This window comes from Anolis carolinensis, chromosome 1, assembly GCF_035594765.1.
Source record: "Anolis carolinensis isolate JA03-04 chromosome 1, rAnoCar3.1.pri, whole genome shotgun sequence".
NCBI classification, from domain to species: Eukaryota; Metazoa; Chordata; class Lepidosauria; order Squamata; family Dactyloidae; genus Anolis; species Anolis carolinensis.
Window position 1 is genome coordinate 358098520 of NC_085841.1, and position 23764 is coordinate 358122283.

Here is a 23764-nt window from a genome sequence, read left to right on the forward strand (position 1 = left end):
ATTACACAATGGCTGAGGTTCTACATCAAGGAGATGAAGCGTAGCTTTGTGCTCACATTTACGTAACACCGTCTTGTTAGTGAATTGGGACATTAAGCGTTGAAATTGCAGCCAGATGTGCATGCACGCTGCATTTCTGCATGTCTAGTGCACATTTTAATGCATGCACAAGGCACAACTTCATGCATAACAGCATCACATCTGTGGCTCCATTTATGCAAACCTGAACCCCGTGCAAAATAGTTCAACTGTTTTCATGGGGAAATCTAACCAGGTATAGGGACTTTATTGCACAAGAGAGGCAAACTGTCATGATATCAGGATGGCATGTGCATCCTACTACTTGCAATTTCCCCATCCGCCATTCTTGATGGGCAAACTCATGAATAGCTGCCAATCCTCCAATGTCACCTCCACGATCTGATGGGGCCATTTGACTTCTGTGTTAGGATGTTAAAAATACAGGACCAGGGGCTGACAAAATGGAACAATTGCACAAATGGAAAGATGTGCAATAGCCTCAGTGCTCATGCTGGAACGTAGCTGCTTTCACTGATTGTGCAGCTGCCATGACATTGTGGCATTGCGCAGTAATGCCCTAAGTCATCAACAAGATCCATCCAAGGGCAAAAAATGACATTTTTCCTGTTTTTCAAAAAGGTCATTCCCCTAAATGTCCTCTGGTGAGTGTTGGAGTCAATTCTATCATTTTTGGGCCCAGCTTGGGCACAAGAGCGCCCTTTTTTTGAAAGAAGGTGCATGAGCAGAAGACACTTCTTGTTGTTAAAAAAAGTCTTCCCTTTGAACAGAAAGGCAAACCCCCTTCTCTCCAAATAATAATAATAATAATAATAATAATAATAATAATAATAATAATAATAGGCACACTAGGTGCCGTGCCAAAAGATCTCAGCCGGCATTTGAAAACAATAGACATTGACAAAATCATGATCTGTCAATTGCAAAAGGCCACCCTACTGGGATCTGCGCGCATCATCCGAAAATACATCACACAGTCCTAGACACTTGGGAAGTGTTCGACTTGTGATTTTGTGAAACGAAATCCAACATATCTATCTTGTTTGCTATGTCATACAATAATAATAATACACTTTATTTATATTCTGCCCTTCTCCCCGAAGGGACTCAGAGCAGATTACAGTATATATATAAAACAGACAGGCAAACAGTCAATTACTTAGTTATAATTACAGACAATGAGATATTCAACACAGTCAAGGCAAAGGCTTCTCCTTTCATTTCCGGCTTTGGCAGCGGTACTCATCTCTGGTTCTGGGGAGGCATTCTTCTCCATTTTCAAACCAAGGAGTCTGTGTTGTTACCTCTTGGTCATGTGGCTGGCATGATTGCTTGGAGCGTCTTTCGCCTTTCCCGCTGAATCTACCCACATTTGAATGTTTCTGAACTGCTAGGTTGGCAGGAGCTAGGGCTGACAGCGGGAGTTCACCCCGTCCTGCGGATTCGAACTGCCAACCTTCAGACCAGCAGCAACACAAGGGTTTAACCCATTGCACCACCGTGGCTCCAAAAAACAAGGTGAATATACCCTTATACACCCCATAGAGCCCTCGGTGGTGCATCATGTTAAAGCGCTGAGCTGCTGAACTTACAGACAGAAAGGTCGCAGGTTCGAATCCGGGAAGCAGAGTGAGCACCCGCTGTTAGCTCCAGCTTCTGCCAACCTAGCAAATGTGAGTAGATCAATAGGTACCACTCCGGCAGGAAGGTAATGGCGCTTCATGCAGTCATGCCGGCCACATGACCTTGAAGGTGTCTACGGACAACGCCGGCTCTACGGCCAACCCCCAGAATCAGATACAACTGGACTTAATGTCAGGTGAAACCTTTACCTTTACCTACACCCCATAGAAGACATTTTTTGGTGGCCCTGGGGTCTTTGGTGGCCATGAGGGGTACTTGCATTTTTGCCCTACACATTGGTTGGAATCCAATGGGTCTATGGAGTTTGGAAACAATATTTTTCTCTTTTTTTATAATAATAGGTGCTGCTGAGGTATATGGCCTTCCAAGGTCTCCTGGAGATTAATGTGGCCCTAGTATCCCAATGTTAGGACTACTCTGGTGCTACAAGGGACCATTTCTGCCCATCATGGGACCACTGCATCTCCACCCACCTCTCCTGTAAAGCTACTGTGACTAGAAAATCAAGTCCAGCCAAACTGTGCTTTTGAGATGTAAAACTAGATGTGGAGATTTGTTGTTTTAGAGGAGATTGTACCCACTATATGTGCCTGGAGGTGTGATGGTATAATCTTATATGGAGGTCATTCGGGGATAAGGAGCTTGTAGGCCATGTGATACCAACCACTGTGCTGAGGTCACTTATTGAGGTCACCAGTGACTGGTTCACAGCAGGGTTGCTTTTTTTCTTTTCTTTTGGAGAAGAAAGAGATAGCAGTTTCAGTCAAGCTTCAAAAAAAGAAAGAGAAAATAGTTCTGGGAAAGTGCAGAGGTTGATCGTTGGTAATAAACTTGTCTCTGTTAAAAAATGTTAAAAAAATACTATAGAAGTGTTTAAATCTTTCTTCTGTGGGCCAATTCATTTTTTAAAGTTTATTCATGTGGTATTAGATCATCTGCTTTGGAAGGCATTGGAGAAAACAAGAGAAATTTCAGAGGTCGTGATTTGTTGCTTACCCGAAGGGATCCCAAGGGCCATCAGGTCCAGTTCCCTTTCTGCACAGAAATCAAATCTAAAGTCTCCTTGATAGATATCTGTCTAATCTATGGTAAAATAAGCCTCCAGTTAATGGCAGCCCTTTGCTGAAATCTCTTATCTTTATTTTAGACCAGATGGCAATGACATGTGTATGGTTGGAAAAAGATAAGTCACCTGGGATATCATGGGAATGACATAATCTATCATCAATCTTCTAGGAATTCTGTACCCAGAGGCATTTGGAAAGGAAGTCCCCAGAGTTTTGTGATTGTTTAGAGCTGTCAGCAAGAGTGGTGTCATGGTGTTGAGACCTGTAAAGCCTCTGAGGATGAAGACAAGGATTTTCTGGTTGAGCCTGTGGGGGAAAGCGAAAGTGGTTTTTGAGATGATGGGAATGTTTTGGGTAGATCTGTTGTTGGAGAAACAAGCAATGTTTCTCAATGGAATAGGCCAGGGATTGACTCTGAAAGGAATGTGGAGGAGACAGGTGGGTTACAAATATCCTAGCATTTACAGATCTGATGGGATAGTGTGAAACAGAGAAAAATCCGGTGTTCCCAGAAACTGAAAGATAAACAAAGGGAACCCAGGTGTGAGAAAGAGTGATGTCATGGGCAAGGGGGAGTATTCTTAAGGAACTGGAGTCAACATTTGATCAGGAGATCAACATTGGATTTTCATGTCAAGTTGCCTGTCTTGGGAGCTCCAAGTTAGAAGTTCTGTTCTTGGATCTGTATCGTGTTGTCCTGTTTAAATTCCAGGTCGCCTGTTTGGATTATAAATCTTGTTTCAAGTTTCAAGCCTTTGGGATTATAGTCAAGTTCAAGCATCAAGCCTTTGGATTTTTGGTATTCCTCTTCAAAGTTGGTCATTGCTTTTTCTTAAGCTTCTGGAAATCTAGCTCATGGTTGTATTCTGAAACTGTTTTTTATTAGATATCCTTTTCTTAATAAACATATTCTTGTTCAATTATGTGGTGTTTGGGTGAAAAGGGGCTCATATATGCGGTTGGGCTGCAACACATGGTTTGAGTGTTGGCCTAGGGCACGGGGAGATCAGAGTTTTATTATATACCTATTGAGTGACCTTTGGCAAGTTCCACTGTCCCAGCCTCAGAAGAACGCAATGACAAATCTCTTCTGAACAAATTTTTACTAAGAAAACCCCAGGATAGGGCTTGAAGTTGAATTGGAGGCAAATCACCTCAACAACACAAACTCATTCTGTGACATTTGCTCACAATGTTATCCTTCTATTTCTTTGTATAGCCTTTGGGGTCTATGAAAAACGAGTTTGCTATGTCAGAGATGCAGTGAATCTTCTATACAGTAGAGTCTCACTTATCCAACATTCGCTTATTCAACGTTCTGGGTTATCCAACGCATTTTTGTAGTCGATATTTTCAATACATTGTGATATTTTGGTGCTAAATTCGTAAATTCAGTAATTACTTCATAGCATCACTGCGTATTGAACTACTTTTTCTGTCAAATTTGTTGTATAACATGATGTTTTGGTGCTTAATTTGTAAAATCGTAACCTAATTTGATATTTAATAGTCTTTTCCTTAATCCCTCCTTATTATCTAACATATTTACTTATCCAACATTCTGCCGGCCCATTTATATTGGTTAAGTGAGACTCTACTGTAATTTTATTACAGATTTTCAAGGAGCTCTCCATAGTGCTGAATTTACCAAGCGGCTAGGTTTCATCATGTTTATTGCATCCCTGACACAGAAGTAACCGATTTTCTACATCTAGTTTCTACATCTAGTTGTTTATAATTTCTATGTCCAGTTTTTTATAATAACATGATCAAATGGTTTGAAAACTGGGGTGACCCCAACTATTATAAAATATGAAGTACTCTTGCAGTTAATGGTAGAGAGTTCTTCAGTACAATGATTTACCTACAGACAAATATCTGAACAATTTTAGATACAAAAAATTAAATAGGAAAAAATGGATTTGGAAAAGCTAAGAGTTTGAAAACTTACTGTGTTCAAATGACCATATGAAATGTAAGAGGAACCAGTGAAAAATTGTATGGTCAAACGTGCTCAAAATAAAGGTACACAAATCCAGTAAGAACAATGAGACTAAGGGTGTGACATTTTCTTTGAGTTGTGATCTGAAAGAAAATTTATATAAGACAATGTACAGGTTGTATTTGATACTAAAGAGGCTTTCTGAGGTGTATAAGGGCGGTTCTAACGAATGTTGGAAATGCGGGTATCATGTTGGGATATGTTATCATATGTGTTGGTTTTGCAGAAAGGCCCAGAAATACTGGACTCATTTGATGCTGATTTAAGGTTAAAGTTGAGACCAGGGTTTTGTTTACTGGGAAGTATACACAAACATTAGAAAGAAAATTTGGGAGAATGATACAATATATGATAACTGCCACAAGAATAGTATATGCTCAGAGATTGAAGAAACTAGTTGTCCAAATGCTAGAAGAATGGTTGGCAAAGATTTGTGAAATGGATGAGATGGACAAATTGACTATGTGGATTAAGGAGAAATCGTTGACTAACTTTAAGAAAGAAAGTTCATCACTTTTTCACAACAGCGATGGGTACATTATTAACTGTGGGGTTTATGAGTTGGTAGAGTATTGCCCAAAGTAGAAGAGAGATTACATTATTATTTAAAGGGAGTCAACTAACAAGGGATTACAACCATCAGACAGAGTGGGGAGTTTGTAGTGTTGTTGTTGTTGCTACTATAGCTATTTAGTGGTTGTATATAATATGTAGTTGTAGTGATCTAAAATGTTTGGTTCATGTGTTTTATGTTGTCTCTTTCTTGAATAAAAATATGTGATACACTTGCGATGAGAAAATCTATGGCAGGCATGGGTCAACTTCGGCGCTCCAACTATAGTGTGTGTGAAACAGAGACGAATCCAGTGTTCCCAGAGACTGAAAGATAAACAAAGGGAGCCCAGGTGTGAGAAAGAGTGATGTCATAGGTACGGGGGAGTATTCTTAAGGAATTGGAATCAACGTTCAGTGGGGATATCAATGTTGGATTTTCATGTGTCAAGTTGCCTGTCTTGGGAGCTCTGAGTTAGAAGTTCTGTTCTTGTATCTGTATCTTGTTTTCCTTTTTAAATTCCAGGTCTCCTGTTTGGATTATAAATCTTGTTTCAAGTTTCAAGGCTTTGGAATTATAGTCACGTTCAAGTTAAGCTTCTGGAAATCTAGCTCATGGGTGTATTTTGAATCTGTTTTCTTAATAAACCTATTATTCTTGTTCAATTGTGTGGTGTTTGGGTGACCCATGTCTAATCTATAGGAATGTGTTTCTATTGAATGTTACAGGAAAGAGAACTGTCTCCCTCTGCCGACAGAAAGTACACACACATACTATCATATTGATGATGATAATGCAAGAAAATGTATAGATATGACATGACAATATCTTTTCCTCACACTGTTTTTCATTTCTGTGCTTATTCTAGGAGGCATGGCATCCTCTCATTTCTATGATTACAGTTCTTCCAAGACAACAGAGATGGGCAATGGCTCTTTCTATACCTCCCTGATCTCCGATGACCTCTATACATCTCCCCAAGATTCGTCTTACTTCACTGGAAACCTGTCCAAAGGGAGAAGCTATGTTAGTGCTTCGGACAGCACCGAAGGGTTCCTCACCCAGGATGGGAATCCCTTTGAGTCCCGTGGCTTGTTTAGCTCGGATTCAGGAATAGAGATGACTCCGGCAGAATCCACTGATGTCAACAAAACCTTCGCTGACCCCATGGAGCAGATGAAATCAGAAGCTTATAAATACATGGACATGAGTCGATCAGAAGAGATCAAGTGCCAGGAGAGATATGGAACAGGTCTTGGTGATGTAGGCCCTCCAGGCTTGATGGAGAAATGGCAAGAGAACGTGACTGAACCTAAAGGGACAGCTTCCGGAGGGAAATATGCCACCAAAGAGCCAAGTTTGGGTGAGAAGTCAACTTTTGGTGGCTATCAATACTCTCCTTTAGCAGGAGCACCAGTCAAGATTTCAGTGACTGAAACAGAAACCATTGAGGCAAAGAGAAAGGCTACAGAGAAACAAGATACAGGACTCAAACCAGGCAATGAAGTAGTGCCCATGGTGATGGTGTCTGAACCCGAAGATGAGAGTCCAGGCTCCATTACACCACCATCTTCAGCTACAGGTAAAAATCACTTGCACTTGATAGGAGGTTCAAAAGTGTACATCTTTCCCTTGGGGTGATATGCACAGAGATTAGTTAGAAGAAATTACAAGTAAGAGTTGTTGTATGTTTTCCGGACTGTATGGCCATGTTCCAGAAGTATTCTCTCCTGACGTTTCGTCCACATCTATGGCAGGCATCCTCAGAGGTTGTGAGGTATGGAGAAACTAAGCAAGGATGCCTGCACGGGGCATCCTTCCTGCCAGGGGCAGCTAATGTGGCCAGGCTGTGGCGCAGGCTGTTGAGCAACCAGCTGCAACAAATCACTCTGACCAAGAGGTCATGAGTTCGAGGCCAGCTCGGAGCCCCGTGTTTGTCTTGTCTTTGTTCTATGTTAAGGCATTGAATGTTTGCCTTATATGTGTAATGTGATCCGCCCAGAGTCCCCTTCGGGGTGAGAAGGGTGGAATATAAATACTGTAAATAAATAAATAAATAAATAATGACTCTGAACAAAGGATGCCCCCAGGCAGGAAGAAGCCAGGAGATGAAGCTATTCAATGCTAATGAAGGTGATTAACTACACCATTCACACTGGCCTCCAACAGACAAGAGTTCTTCTCTCACCCTGGACTTTCCACAGATATATATATAAACCTTCCTTGCTTAGTTTCTCCATATACCTCCCAACCTCTGAGGATGCCTGCTATAGATGTGGGCGAAACGTCAAGAGAGAATACTTCTAGAACATAGCCATACAGCCCGGAAAACATACAAAGCCCTGTGATCCCGGCCATGAAAGCCTTCAACAACACAATTACAAGTAACATTGCTTCCCTAGAGCCTATGCCCAGGTAATGATGTACGGTAAGATCTCCGTATCCAAGGGGGATTCATTCCCATCAGTGACATTTCAGATAAATGTGGATACAATTGAATGCTGGATTGGACATTAGGTAATTTAATGGTATTTGGTCATATTCAAATGACTTGTGATCCAGCAGGGAACAAATCCCGTCTGGATACAGGAACTTTACCGTACTTGGTGGCCGGAAGATTTACTGTTGTTATTTCCTGCCTAAACCAATTTTGACTTTTGATAACCATAATGTCTTTCCCCTTCTGCCCCACCTCTTCTTTCTCCCTCTCTTCTTAAACTCCAGAACCATCTGGCTCAGAGTCCCAAGGCAAAGGGAGCATGTCTGAAGACGACTTCATTAGTGCCGTTAGAGAGGCCAAAGGCTTCTCCAGCGAAAGCCCTGAAGGCCAGAGATCTCCAAATGTTGCATCTGGAAAACAGGATCCTAAAATCAAGATGCCAGAACGTCCACCTGGTGGGCCTCCTTTGGATAATGAAGTAAGTAGCGCTGAATCTGGTGATTCTGAGATTGAGCTGGTCTCAGAAGACCCACTGGCTGCGGAAGAGGTTCTCCACTCCAATTACATGTCCTTCAGCCACGGTGGAGGACCTCCTCCTTCCCCAGCATCTCCTTCGATACAGTACAGCATTCTGAGGGAGGAACGTGAGGCCGAACTGGACAGTGAACTCATCATTGAATCATGCGACGCTTCCTCCGCCTCTGAGGAGAGTCCAAAGCGAGAGCACGATTCGCCTTTGATGAAGCCTATCATTATGGACATAATACAGGAGGAAAACTACTCCAGAAACGAAAGTGTCGGGGCCTCCAATTACAAAGTCAGTAGCTTGAAGGAGAGCAGGATGAACAAGGAGAACCTGGCAGACTCTGCCTCCTACTTGAAGTGCTCATTTGGTGCTTCCAAAGTTCATGGCCACCCAAGTTCCTCCTTGGCCATCGGCACTGAAGAGATAAAGGACAGAGTGTCTCAGAAGAAGTCAACTGAGGTGACATCTGCTGTTACGGCAAGCAAACCACCATCCAAGGGCTCGTTGACTAGAAGTCTCTGGTCTGCTCCACCACTGCCATTTTTAAACAAGCAAAAAGGTAATTCTATTTGTTTTTACTTTCTCTTAAATAGCGTGCATTTGCCTGGGAGGTGGAGATGGTTGAGAGGTATTTTTTCTGTTGTGGTATGCTGGTATGTGAAGTGATTTATAGTTTCCAAATCACCACCTCCCTGAATTGCTGCAAGCTGGATAGCAAGTGTCCCAGAAGCTAGCAAAATACAGCAGAGTCCTTTCATAGTAAAAACATGTTTCAACCCACACCTATCTTCAGAGTCCAACTGCCAGCATCTGACCTTATCTACACACTGTTTAGTAAACTCAGGGATTCAGGTTTTCATCCAAAATATCTGGAGGCTTTAATCTTCATCGTTACAATATATACAAATATACAATCAGGATTCACAGGTCCTCATTCCTTATATTTGCAAACAGAGTCATTAGATAGTCACATACAACAAAGGCAGATGCTCACACTGAGTCACACAGGAGAGAGAAAGATTGATTCTTTCATCCTCCTTATATAGTCCACATGTTGAACTTGAAACGTGCCTTGAATGTTATTTATATGTATAATTATGTAGAGTTTTAATGTAGACTCTTAATTTAATGTAATTTTAATTTAATTTAAATGGACTCAGTCATTACCACACCCCTTTAAGTATTGCATCATGACATTCACCGTCATTACCAGGTTCTATCATTATTCCACATGTTCATCAAATAGTATTTTTATGTGACTAGAACTGCTGTGCCATTTCAAATGACATAAAATGATTTGTGCCACATTTTCATGTGACACAAATCAAACAGGAACTATCTTGTTTTCCTGTGGGCAGGATTTCAAGATAAACACAATTGTTCGGCGAGCAGAAATCATAGAATCATAGAGTTCATAAAGACCTGTCAGGGCCATCCAATCCAACCACAAGTTGACTGTGACTTATGGTGACCCCATAAGTATTTGAGAAGTGTCTCTGTCGACACCAACTGACCTGCTACTCCAGTCTTGCAGATTCAAAGCCATATCTGTGGCCGGGCTGTGGCGCAGGCTGTTGAGCAACCAGCTGCAGCCAGCTGCAACAAATCACTCTGACCAAGAGGTCATGAGTTCGAGGCCAGCTCGGAGCCCCGCATTTGTCTTGTCTTTGTTCTATGTTAAAGGCATTGAATGTTTGCCTTATATGTGTAATGTGATCCGCCCTGAGTCCCCTTCGGGGTGAGAAGGGTGGAATATAAATACTGTAAATAAATAAATAAATATCTTTCTTGATTGAGCCCATCCATCTGGAATGCAGTCATCCTCTCTTCTTACTGCTTTCTATCATATCAAACATAATACTTTCTTCTAGTAAGTCATGTCTTCTCAAGATATGTCCAAAGAGCAGCCGTCTCTGTTTAGTCATCCTGGATTCTAGGGAGAGGTTAGGCTTGATTTGCTCTAGGAACCATTTTATTTGTCTTTTCACAGCCCATAGCAATCTTGGTTGCCTGCTACCTGGTGCATTCTCAGACTTAGTCTAGATACTGAACCGTGGCTTTCTTACCCAGAACTTAGAAGTTACTTTTAGAACTTCAGTTCATAGAATCAACCAATCAGCATGGGGCAGGAGTGGTCATAGAATCATAGAATCATAGAATAGTAGAGTTGGAAGAGACCTCATGGGCCATCCAGTCCAACCCCCTGCCAAGAAGCAGGAAATCGTATTCAAAGCACCCCTGACAGATGGCCATCCAGCCTCTGCTTAAAAGCCTCCAAAGAAGGAGCCTCCACCACAGTCCGGGGAAGAGAGTTCCACTGTCGAACAGCCCTCACAGTGAGGAAGTTCTTCCTGATGTTCAGGTGGAATCTCCTTTCCTGTAGTTTGAAGCCATTGTTCTGTGTCCTAGTCTGCAGAGCAGCAGAAAACAAGCTTGCTCCCTCCTCCCTATGGCTTCCCTTCACGTATTTGTACATGGCTATCATGTCTCCTCTCAGCCTTCTCTTCTGCAGGCTAAACATGCCCAGCTCTTTAAGCCGCTCCTCATAGGGCTTGTTCTCTAGACCCTTGATCATTTTAGTCGCCCTCCTCTGGACGCTTTCCAATGCTGGGAGGATTATGACAGTTGTACTGGGGAAAACTTCTACCTTTCTCAAGATCAATACCTTAAATAGCAATTGGATATGTGTATAGGGGCACACTGTAATAGGACATTGTGGTATGGAAATCACTATCACATAGTGGCCTTTATTGTGCAGAAGCATTTGTTGCTGTGCAGCCTCAAGTCATTCCTGACTTATGGTAACCCTATGGCAAACCTATTATAGGGTTTTATGGGGCAGAGATTATGGGGCTCACCTAATGGGTTTCCATGGCTGAATGAGAATTCAAACCCTAGTCTCCAGAATTGTAGTCCTATGCTCAAACCACTATACCATGTTAGATCTTGCATACATATATTGAATTTCTGCAGCAAGTATACCTTCACTTACTTTTCTTTGTGTCAATCTGAATACAGGCTTTGACATTATTTCTTATCAGGTCAGCTTTGCCTTAAGGGAAACTCTATAAGTCAACACTGTGAATGAGAGACCTTCAAGAACTCAGTCATCAACTGCCATGCTCAGGCCTTGCAAACTCAGGGCTGTGGCTTCCTTTGTTGAGTCTATCTGTATTATAGCCCTTATTTTCTACTGCCTCCCACTTTAGCAAGATACATCTCAAGAAAGACAGCTTCAGTTTGGTAACCTTGGATTCTAATGAGAAATCAGGATTTATTTGCTCTGGGAACATTCCTTTATTTTTTATCAGCCCATAAAATTCTTCTGCAGCACAACATTTCAAATGAATCAGTTTTCTTTCTGCCAGTTTTCTTCACTGTCCAGTTTTCACTACCACACACAGTGCACCAAACACACCATTTTAAAGAGCCGATTGGTCTATAAACTGTGATGGGAAAAAACAAATGCAACAGAAGCCATATCTGTGATAGATTTCCCCAAAGAGCTTGTTTCATTATTTTCTAACACAGTTTCCAGCACTTTTCCTGGTGTTCAGCAACCTCCTTTGTCAGTTTACCTTGGTATGTAGCCAAGATGAAAATGAATATGTGTTCTTCTATAGAGAACGAAAGAAATAATGAAAGAAAGAGGAAGAAAGCCCTTTGTACACCACGAAAGCCTTAGCAAACCATGTGAATGTAGGCTAATTCACTAGTCAGAGCTTAATAATTGTTATTGTTTCAGCATAGTTAGGGATTTTCCCCATTTTTGTTTCTATTTTCCAAAGCTTGGAGATAAGACCTTTTCAAGAATTTGAACGCATAACAACAGCACTATGTGAAGCAGCGGGAAAAAGCACGGGATTTGTTTGTCACTGTTTCATTTTGCCCTCTTGAAGAAAGGAGAATCTTTCACAGATGGGCATTGTTGTTGTTCCCGTTGTTCCTGTTGTTGCTGTTGTTGCTGTTCTGGGATTCTTCTTTAAACTCTTTTCTCCTACCTCAATTTTTTGTTGAATTTCAGCTTTCTTCTTTTTTTTCTGTTTGTTCCGAATACTACTTTGTTGCATGAAGTTGCCCCTCATGACTGCTTTACTAGTGTCCCATATAGTTTGTGGTTCTATTTCTGGTGTGTTATTTATGGTAAAATATTCTTTAATTAACTTCTTTTTTTTCTATGTCAAAGTCTAATCTCAGCAAGTTTTCATTTAATCTCAGATTCATTCTTATTAAGTGGGCTAAATGTTTTTAATTTATATGTGTTTTTTGAAGAGCTATCAAGTCATTATTTCATTTCTTTAATTGGTTAAAGATTTTATTTCTTTTATTAGGGGAAATGAATCCATTCACATTATTTGAAAAACATTTAATTGCCCACTCCAGCTTTTATCTCTTCTTCCTTCTCTTCCTCTTCCTCTTCAGACGAAGGCTTTCATGGCCAGAATCACTAGGTTGCTGTGAGTTTTCCGGGCTGTATGGCCATTCTCCAGAAGCATTCTCTCCTGACATTTTGCCCACATCTATGGCACATCTACAGTGCTCTCTGACCTTCCTTCTACACTGCAGAGACACGGGTACTATCCCACAATTTCTCACAGCCAAAAAGACTTTTCTGAGGATGTCTGCCATAGATGTGGGTGAAACGTCAGGAGAGGATGCTTCTGGAACATGGCCATACAGCCTGGAAAACTCACCGTAACCCAATCTCAGTGCTGCTTTATTGATGCCTCTATGGCAGAGATGAGTAAAATTCAGTCCACCAGATGTTGTTGGGGTGCAGTTCCCAGCAATGTAGTCACACAGAGAAAGTGATGAGGAAGGCAAACGACACATACACAAAAGCAAAAGGGTTTTCTCTCTTCTGAGCCAAAATAGAGCAAAGCTAATTCCACCTCTTTCTGTCGAACATATGTTGCCACCCAGTGGTTATGAGAAAAACTACAGAACAGAATTTTCTTGACTATTTTTAGTTTTGCTTATTTAATTTATTATTAGAAACATAGAGCTGGAAGAGACAATGAAAGCCTTCGGCAGCACTGAGATTATTTGGGTTAAACTAATTGGAGCAAAAAGAAAAAATATTTTACATCATTGGCTGAGTAATCATTCTGGAAACTGCAGTATGATTAAAGTTTTAAGGATCCCCCTTGTTAGCTATCCTTCCTCTCTCACAACAACCCAGTGATTCTGGCCATGAAAGCCTTCGACAACACAGTTTTTTAAATACCTATCTTATATCCAAGACGGGAAGGTCATGGCGGAGAGGTCAGACTAAGTACGATCCCTGGGGAAGATAATGGCAACCCACCCCAGTATTCTTGCCATGAAAACTACATGGATCAGTACAACCAGAGTAATGTCGGTATACCATCGGAAGATAGGACCCCCAGGTCGGAAGATGGTCAAAATGCTACTGGGGAGGAGCAGAGGACTAGTCCAAGTAGCCCCAGATGTGATGATGCAGTTAGCTCAAAGCCAGAAGGAAGGCTAACGGCCGGCGGTGCTGGAGGTGAAGGACGAATCCGATGTTCTAGAGATCAACACACTATAGGAACCTGGAATGTAAGATCTATGAGCCAGGGCAAACTGGACGTGGTTATCGGTGAGATGTCAAGATTAAAGATAGACATTCTGGGAGTCAGTGAACTGAAATGGACTGGAATGGGCCACTTCACAAAAGATGACCACCAGATCTACTAATGCGGACAAGAGGAACACCGAAGAAATGGGGTAGCCTTCATAGTTAATAATAAAGTTGCGAAAGCAGTGATTGGATACAACCCAAAAAATGATAGAATGATCTCAATTCGAGTTCAAGGCAAGCCATTTAACATCACAGTGATCCAAATATACGCCCCAACCACAGCTGCTGAAGAAGCAGAATTAGACAAGTTCTACGAAGATCTGCAGCACTTAGTGGATGACACACCAAAAAGAGACATTATTCTCATTACAGGAGATTGGAATGCTAAGATGGGCAATCAAATGATAACCGGGATCACAGGCAAGCATGGTCTGGGACAACAAAATGAAGCAGGACACAGGCTGATAGAATTTTGCCAGGAAAACTCAATGCTCATAACAAACACTTTCTTCCAACAACCTAAAAGACGGCTTTACACATGGACTTCACCAGATGGTCAACACCGAAATCAGACTGACTACATCCTTTGCAGCCAAAGGTGGCGGACATCCATTCAGTTGGTGAAAACAAGACCTGGAGCTGACTGTAGTTCAGATTACGAACTCCTTATTGCAAAATTTAGAATCAGACTAAAGAGAATGGGGAAAATACACAGACCAATTAGATATGATCTCACAAATATTCCCAGTGAAAATTCAGTGGAGGTGAAGAATAGATTTCACGGACTAGATTTAATAAATAGAGTCCCAGAAGAACTATGGACAGAAGTCCACAACATTGTTCAGGAGGCAGCAATAAAGTACGTCCCAAAGAAAAAGAAAACCAAGAAGGCAAGATGGTTGTCTGCTGAGACACTGGAAGTAGCCCAAGAAAGAAAGAAGGCAAAAGGAAACAGCAATAGGGGGAGATATGCCCAATTAAATGCACAATTCTAGAGGTTAGCCAGAAGAGACAAGGAACTATTTTTGAACAAGCAATGCATGGAAGTGGAAGAAGACAACAGAATAGGAAGGACAAGAGACCTCTTCCAGAAAATCAGAAACATCGGAGGCAAATTTCAGGCAAAAATGGGCATGATCAAAAACAAAGATGGCAGGGACCTAACAGAAGCTGAAGAGATCAAGAAAAGGTGGCAAGAATATACAGAAGATCTGTACAGGAAGGATAATAATATAGAGGATAGCTTTGATGGTGTGGTGAGTGAATTAGAACCAGACATCCTGAGGAGTGAGGTTGAATGGGCCTTAAGAAGCACTGCTAACAACAAGGCAGCAGGAGACAACGGGATCCCAGCTGAGCTGTTTAAAATCTTGGGAGGTGATGCTGTCAAGGTGATGCATGCCATATGCCAGAAAATAAGGAAAACACAAGATTGGCCATCAGATTGGAAAAAATCAATTTATATCCCCATACCAAAAAAGGGAAACGTTAATGCTCAAACTTCCCTACAGTGGCACCTATTTCCCATGCCGGTAAGGTAAGGCTCAAGATCGTGCAAGGCAGACTCCAGCAAGACATGGAGCGAGAGTTGCCAGATGTCCAAGCTGGGTTCAGAAAAGGCAGAGGAACGAGAGACCAAATTGCCAATATCCGCTGGATAATGGAGGAAGGCAGGGAGTTTCAGAGAAACATCTACTTCTGCTTTATTGACTATTCTAAAGCCTTCGACTGTGTGGATCATAATAAACTATGGCATGTTCTTGGTGGTATGGGGATACCAAGTCACCTTGTCTGTCTCCTGAGAAATCTGTATAAAGACCAAGTAGCCACAGTAAGAACAGATCACGGAACAACAGACTGGTTCAAGATTGGGAAAGGAGTACGGCAAGGCTGTATACTATTGCCCTACCTATTCAACTTGTATGCAGAACACATCATGCGACATGCGGGGCTTGAGGAATCCAAGGCTGGAGTTAAAATTGCTGGAAGAAACATTAACAACCTTAGGTATGCAGATGATACCACGTTGATGGCTGAAAGCGAGGAGGAGCTGAGGAGCCTTATCACCAAGGGGAAAGAAAGAAGAAAGTGCAAAAGCTGGGTTGCAGTTAAACGTCAAGAAAACCAAGATCGTGGCAACTACACCTATTGATAACTGGCAAATAGAGGGAGAAAACTTGGAGGCAGTGACAGACTTTGTATTTCTAGGCACGAAGATCACTGCAGATGCAGACTGCAGCCAGGAAATCAGAAGACGTTGACTTCTTGGGAGGAGAGCAATGGCCAACCTTGATAAAATACTGAAAAGCAGAGACATCACACTGGCAACGAAGGTCCGCATAGTCAAAGCAATGGTATTCCCCATAGTAACTTATGGATGCGAGAGCTGGACCATAAGGAAGGCTGAGCGAAGGAAGAGAGACGCTTTTGAACTCTGGTGCTGGAGGAAAATCCTGAGAGTGCCTTGGACCGCAAGAAGATCCAACCAGTTCATCCTCCAGGAAATAATTCCCAATGACTGCTCACTGGAGGGAAGGATATTAGAGGCAAAGATGAAGTATTTTGGCCACATCATGAGGAGACAGGAAAGCTTGGAAAAGATCACGATGCTGGGGAAAATGGAAGGAAAAAGGAAGAGGGGCCAACCAAGGGCAAGATGGATGGACGGTATCTTTGAAGTGACTGGCTTGACCTTGAAGGAACTGGGGGCGGTGACGGCCGACAGGGAGCTCTGGCGTGGACTGGTCCATGAGTCAGAAACGACTAAACAACTGAGCAGCAGCATCTTACATCCTTATATACAAGAGGCATGTAAAAATTTCTCAGGCCCAAAGTGGTTGTGAGTAGGAAAGTTTAAGTAGCTCTGCTCTAGAGCAATTGTAGGAAAATATGACACCTTAGGGTCATTCTGTATTCTCCTTGCTTCTAGGGTCAACATTTTGTCCCCATTCACTCCTGTGGGAATGAGGGCATTTTGCTACATGTTTTGTTTGCCTCTTGGGTCAACATGGGCCCAAGAGAGATCTTTAAGAATATGGTTCACTTGTACCTCCCTGAGGCTTTCAATGGTCCCGATTCCTTGGCCCTAAAGGTACTAGATCCCATTTGATCTTGGAAGCTAAACAGACCCAGCCCTGCTTAGTACATGAATGGGAAACTACCATCAACGACCAGGTATTGTTGGCTGTGTTTCAGAGAAAGGAACTGGCAAAACCACCACTGAATATTTCTTGTTTTTGAAAACGCTATGAGATTCATGAGGTCACCATAAATCTTGAGGTGACTTGAAGACACATATACACCCCAAGAGCAAGTGATTTTTTGTTATGTCTCTTGTTTGATGGTTTCTAAAACATGTATCTTTTTATTAGTTTAGATGTTTTAAACTCCAGCGATTACCGTATATACTTGAGTATAAGCCGACCCGAATATAAGCCGAGGCACCTAATTTTACCACAAAAATATAAGCCGAGGCACCTAATTTTACCACAAAAAAACTGAGAAAACATTGACTCCAGTATCAGCCGAGATACCAATAAAATTACATTAATTGAGGCATCAGTAGTTTAAATGTTTTTGAATCTTTACATCAAACTGTAATTTAAGATATGACTGTTCAACTCTGATTAAATCATTATGTTCATCTTCTTCAATGTAAATGTGCTTATGTATCCTTTTAATAATAATAGAGTGAAATAATAAATGTAATAATAATAATAATAATAATAATAATAATTGCAGAAAAATAATAAGTGCAATAATAGAGTAAAATAATAAATGCATTAATAATAATAAAATAGAGTAAAATAAATGTAAAAGTAACAACAATAATAAAGTAAAATAATAAATGTAATAATAATAATTAATAGAGTAAAATAATAAATGTAACAATACCAATAATAATAGAGAAAAATAATAAATATAGCATATATACTGTACTTGAGTATAAGCCGACCTGAATATAAGCCCACCAGGACCCTCACCTGAGTATAAACTGAGGAGATTTTTTTTTTCAGTCCTAAAAAATGGCTGAAAAACTAGGCTTATACTCGAGTATATACAGTAACTGTTTTGAAATAACACATTCAAATACATATAATTATTGGTGTCTCTGTATGTCTGTGTTGGTTTTAAAAAATTGCAACATGCCTAGAGTCCCATTATCAATGGAAAAGAACGCTATGCATTGAATATAATATATAAATACCCTGTTTCCACACAGCAGAGATACACAGAAAATAGGACAACACCATCTCTCGCTGTGTGTAGATGCTTTTGCCTACCTATGGGGTTGTTGCTGTTGCTATGGAAAATCACAGCATTGCAGCTTTCCTCTTTCTCTCTCTTTTTAAAAATCAGAGATTGGTTGATTGTTTTATTTATCTGGAGCACCTGTTTGCTGCAGTCATGACAGAACAATACCGGCACCTTTTCTTTTCCGAGAAATATAGAGCATTGGGTGGGGACGGGCAGGATGTTTTTCTCAAATATTTAAGCAACATAAGAGATGGACTTGGTTGTCTTTGTGTTTTTAAGCCTGGCTTCACAACAGCCGATGGAGCGTGGAGCAGAAGGAACTGTTAGCTTAATATTTCAGTGCCATCTGGCATGTGGGCACTCTTGCATCCTGATCCCATCTGCACCCAAATAAATATAATGAAGAGGACTTCTCCATCCCCTGGTAGCTGTTCAACATGGTTTTCAAAGCCTCCAAGAGAAGTCTAAGAGTTTTTGGTAGCCTCATTGCCACTAGGTTGCTCATTATGTTCTGGGGTTTAAACTGGACCCAAAAGAGCTAAGATACTGAACCTATTACACAGTTTATCCAATGCCTTTGAGCAGCAAGAGTCCAAAAGGAAAGATTCACTTAAGTAAAGCAGCAATTGAAAAGTCATTTACAAAGTCAATCTGCACCATCTCATGTATGGGCAGCCCCAAAAAATGGAGGTATAGGGCAAGGCCTCAGATAGTTATTTTTGCCATTGACTATCTATTATGATTATGTATTGTTAAAGACTTTTATTATGATTATGATTATTGGGTTGCTGTGAGTTTTCCAGACTGTATGGCCATGTTCCAGAAGCATTCTCTCCTGACATTTCGCTCACATCTAAGGTAGGCATTCTCAGAGCTTGTTGAGGTCTTATGTTTATTTATACCCACTTTCTCTCTCTACAAAAGAAACTCAAAGTGGCCTATAATAAAACTCAGTGGGGCTTGCAGTAAGCAAGCTAATATTCCAGATAGCCAAAGAGAAAAAAGGAATGAGACAAGGAATGGTTAAACATAGTCATTCCAGGGGTCAAAAATGTTAAGAAACACAGAAACACCAAATAGTCCAGATAGCCAGGGCCCAAAATGTATGAGACCATCACTGAATATAATGGTCAAGAATGCCAGGAAACATAAGTTGGCTAAAGAAGTTTAATGTTTATGAACAAGGCTCTAATTATAGGTATCCAACTTTAGATGCCAGATGCTTAAATCAGAATCTGTTTAGCAGATGTTGATTCCTATGAAGCTTCGCCATCTCTCTTGGGTAGGTTATATATTAAGTTCTCCAATGAAAGCAGTTGAATAGCATTGTCTGATGTAGAAACTCTGATTGGATCTCATGGGTGACATCTGCATTCAGTTTAATGTTGTAGAAGCAGATTAGCACATGCAGAGTTGTGCAGTAAAGTGGCATTGGGCATGTGGATGCACTTCCTTGGTTGACACATATCTGGAACAGGTAGCATATTGCTTCTTTGTTGTCGCAATTCCGCTTATTTCCTGACACAATTCAAAGGACTGCTATGTCTTATCAAACCCTACATGGTCTGGGCCCAGGATATCTGAAGGACCCTATTTTCCTACAATATGTAAATGATAGAGCTGGAAGAGGGCCATCCAGTCCAATCCCATTGTGCCATGCAGAATACACAATCAAAGCACTCCTGGCAGATGGTCAATCAGCATCTATTTAAAAACCTTCAGAAATGGAGATGTCACCACTCGATGATGATGATGATGATGATGATGATGATGGTATGGATGGTCCAGAAAGCACTGCGCTTCACTGTGTCAAATGCTTTTACAAAGTCAATGAATACCATGTACAGAGGTTGATTTTGTTCCCTGTATTTTTCTTGAAGCTGTCGTGCAGCGAAGATCATATTTATATCGCATATAAATATAGTAAATTTATTTATTTATTTATCTATTTACAGTATTTATATTCCGCCCTTCTCACCCCAAGGGGACTCAGGGCGGATTACAATGAACACATATATGGCAAACATTCAATGCCAACAAACAACATAGAAAGACAGACACAGAGGCATTTAACATTTTTTTTCCAGCTTCACGATTCCGGCCACAGGGGGAGCTGTTGCTTCACTGTCCACTAGTGGCTGTACTTCCTCATTCCTTTCCTCGTGTTTTGCTGGCAGTTTTATGATGTTGTAAATTAGTTAAATTAGCCTCCCGTATAAAGCGTACCTAAATTTCCCTACTTGACAGATGCAACTATCTTTCGGGGCTGCATAGGTCAACAGCAATTCGGCCTATTTAATGGTCGGGGGCTTAACCCGACCCGGGCTTTGAACTCATGACCTCTCGGTCAATAGTGATTTATTGCAGCTGGTTACTAGCCAGCTGCGCCACAGCCCGGCCCTGTAAATATCCACTGTTCCTTGGAGGTGCAGAAACCATCCTGGGATTCCAGGAGGATGCCTTTTGAAATAGGTAGAAGGCAGTTGGCAAGGATTCTTGTGAGGATTTTCCCAGCTGAGGTTAGAAGGGAGATACCTCAAAAGTTTCCACAGTTTGTTCTTTCCCCCTTTTAAAAAAGGGTGATGATGGTGGTATCCTTGAAGTCTGTTGGGATTTTCTCGGTCACCCACACTTTTTGAAAAAGCTGGTGGAGTTATTGTGTCAGCTCAGGTCCACCTTCTTTAAATATTTCAGCAGGGATCCCATCAGGTCCGCTGGCTTTGTTGTTTTTTAATTGGCTGATGTTGTGACTCAGCCACAGCATAGCCAGAGTGAGGATGAAGAAGGGGATTCTGGGTTTCAGATACAAGAGCCAGATGATGGGATGCAGGAGGAATTTCAGGATGATGGCATGGGAATGGGAATGATACAGGCTGATTCAGAGGCTCGAGAAATGCAGCTTGAGCAGAATGAACTGTTGACTTCACAGGCCATAGATAACAGCCAGAATGACATTCCCATGGGAATTAATGAGCAAGAGATGTCTCAAGCCCCGGTGTCTTCAGCCCTGGTTCAGGTGCAAGATAACGAAGACCTTGAAGGGGCGCCATGATTATCTAGGGCGGACCGGTTGTTATGGAAGGGAGTGCAGCCTCGTAGGAGTGTGAGATTGGCGGGGAAGAGAGAGGCCTCCACAGGAAAGAGAAATGCATTTCTGGGGTGCTTTTAAAAGCGTGTGTTTTGAGATAGATTTTTGTCAAAGCAAATTCTCGCTTCCTCTGAGTGGATGTTCCTGCTTCATGCCTAAGAGAAGATTCCTGTTCCTGGATCTTTGAAACCTTTGGGCCTTTGTTTTTGGGATCTATTGTCTACTGTTTTGGCTTATGGACTTGTGGATTCTTATGGCTTATAAACTATTGGGTTTTATTGACTTTGTTACTGCAATCTTGAAAACCTTATTATTTCCTGCTTTGATTTATAACTGCTTTTGCTCAATAAAACTACAAAAGACTTTCTCCTGTGTGTGACTGGGTGTCTATAGCAAGGTGAACTATTCTGAGGTGCGACAGCTGATGACTTTACTGACTTCCTCCAAAATACGCAGTGCTGGTTTGTTGTTGCGGAATTTGTGAAATAACCTCTTCAGCCATGGAGCTACGGTTAAGAAGTTTGTGATAGTGCTCTTTCCAACATAGTGCGGTTAATTTTTTTTAATCTTTCAGACGTTTGGTTCCATCTGATAAGCATAGAAGGTGTGTGACATTGTTTGTTGGGTCATAAATCACCTTTGTGGCATTAAAGGATCCCCATGCATCATGGACATCTGCAACATGTTGGATTTCTTGAGCCTTTATTGTCCACCAAATATTTTTGAGATCTCTAGTCTTTCTTTTGGGGCCCCTGGTGGCACAGTGTGTTAAAGCGCTGAGCTGCTGAACTTGCGGACCGAAAGGTCCCAGGTTCAAATCCCGGGAGTGGAATGAGCACCCGCTGTTAGCCCCAGCTCCTGCCAACCTAGCAGTTCGCAAACATGCAAATGTGAGTAGATCAATAGGTACCGCTCCGGCGGGAAGGTAACGGCGCTCCATGCAGTCATGCCGGCCACATGACCTTGGAGGTGTCTATGGACAATGCCGGCTCTTCGGCTTAGAAATGGAGATGAGCACCAACCCCCAGAGTCGGTCACGACTGGACTTAACGTCAGCAGAAACCTTTACCTTTTAGTCTTTCTTTGGACTTCAGCTTTTGTGCTGGTGTAGGTCTTTTTCTTAGCAGCACAGTTTGCCATATTTGGAAGGCTTTAGTTTTCTTATCGATTAATTGTTTGATTTCATTATCATGGTCATCAAAGCAGTGTTAGTGTTTCTTAGTTTGGTATTCAATGGTTTCTTCACAGGTTGTAATGACAGACGTCTTCAATTTATTACAATGTTCCTCAACATTTTCAGGGTGTTCTATGGGTAGATGATTCTCAAGCGTTGTTTGGAGAAGGGCTCATTTTGAAGGGCTTGGGTGTCCAAAACTAACAAAATGAATTTCAACAGGGAGAAATGTAAGGGATTACAATTTGGCAATAGAAATAAAATGCACAGATATTGGATGGGTGACCCTGGCTTGAAAACAATTCATGTGAAAGGGATCTATAGAGTATCAGTAGATACAAAGTCAACAGCTAAAAAGCTGGGCATCACAATTTAAGCGAGACATTAAGAAGCTAGAATACATCCAGAGAAAGGCGACCAAAATGGTCAAAGTTCTGGATGTTTACGTTCTACATCCTCAACATATGCTCTCAGCCAATGATGACATAATCCAAGATGAGAGTAATTCTGAGCATATGCTAAACACTGTCCTAGTTAGGCAGCTTCTTACAGCTCAGGCTTGAATTGTTAACAGTAGATGTGAAGCATAAATTACAGGAAGACACAAGACTCTACATCTAAAACACCTCTGCCAGGGATTGAACTGGCAATGACGATTTAAAATTAACTAGAGGCATCTCTCCAGATGGCACCTTTTGGAAGCAGAGCATCTTCTTCCCTTGGCATGGTTTTCCTTGTAGTAATGCATAACCAGATATTTTTTAAATAGGAGATATTTCCCCCCTCGCTCTTTTATGGCTATATGTTTTATGGGCAAGAATGTTGGACAGATGTTCAGTGATGCTGCATCTTTTGCTCCCTGACATTGCTGAAGGACAACTCACTTATTCATGTTGGCTGCAATGCTGGCTGTCAGTGGCTACTGCAGCGTTTGCCATGTACCATCAATCTCCTCCATCACTTAGATTTTGAGTTATGCTATCCGACATAGATCACAATTCGGAAGGCCAAGGATGGGAGAAACACTGAACAACATTATTGTGCTATGACTGACATTATGTTGGAATCTAACGGGACATGAGTTTTAAAAAAAGAACATAGATGATGTTACAGACAATAATCTACTAGGCTTCTTCTGGGTTGAAAATGTCCCATGGTAAAGATATTATTACCGTGTTTTCCCAAAAATAAGACAGTGTCTTATATTAATTTTTGCTCCCAAAGATGTGCTAGGTCTTATTTTCAGGGGATGTCTTATTTTTCCATGAAGAAGAATACACATTTATTGTTGAACAAAAAAATGAACATTTATTCTATACTGTACAGTAGTTGTCATCACAAACCATCATAACCAGACAAACTGAATCCTATCAAGAATTTCTTGTTACTA

At 41.4% G+C, this 23764-nt stretch overlaps 1 protein-coding gene across 2 annotated transcripts in view; it reads left to right on the forward strand.

The window, feature by feature from the left end:
• rtn1 (reticulon 1) overlaps positions 1 to 23764 on the forward strand; it is a 205694-nt gene that overhangs the window by 104778 nt on the left and 77152 nt on the right. For both annotated transcript variants that reach the window (XM_003224720.4, XM_062968605.1), the window contains exons 2-3: positions 6174 to 6887; positions 8030 to 8830. In XM_003224720.4, the coding sequence (XP_003224768.4) occupies positions 6174 to 6887; positions 8030 to 8830 (1515 nt within the window). The remainder of the gene's footprint in view (positions 1 to 6173; positions 6888 to 8029; positions 8831 to 23764) is intronic.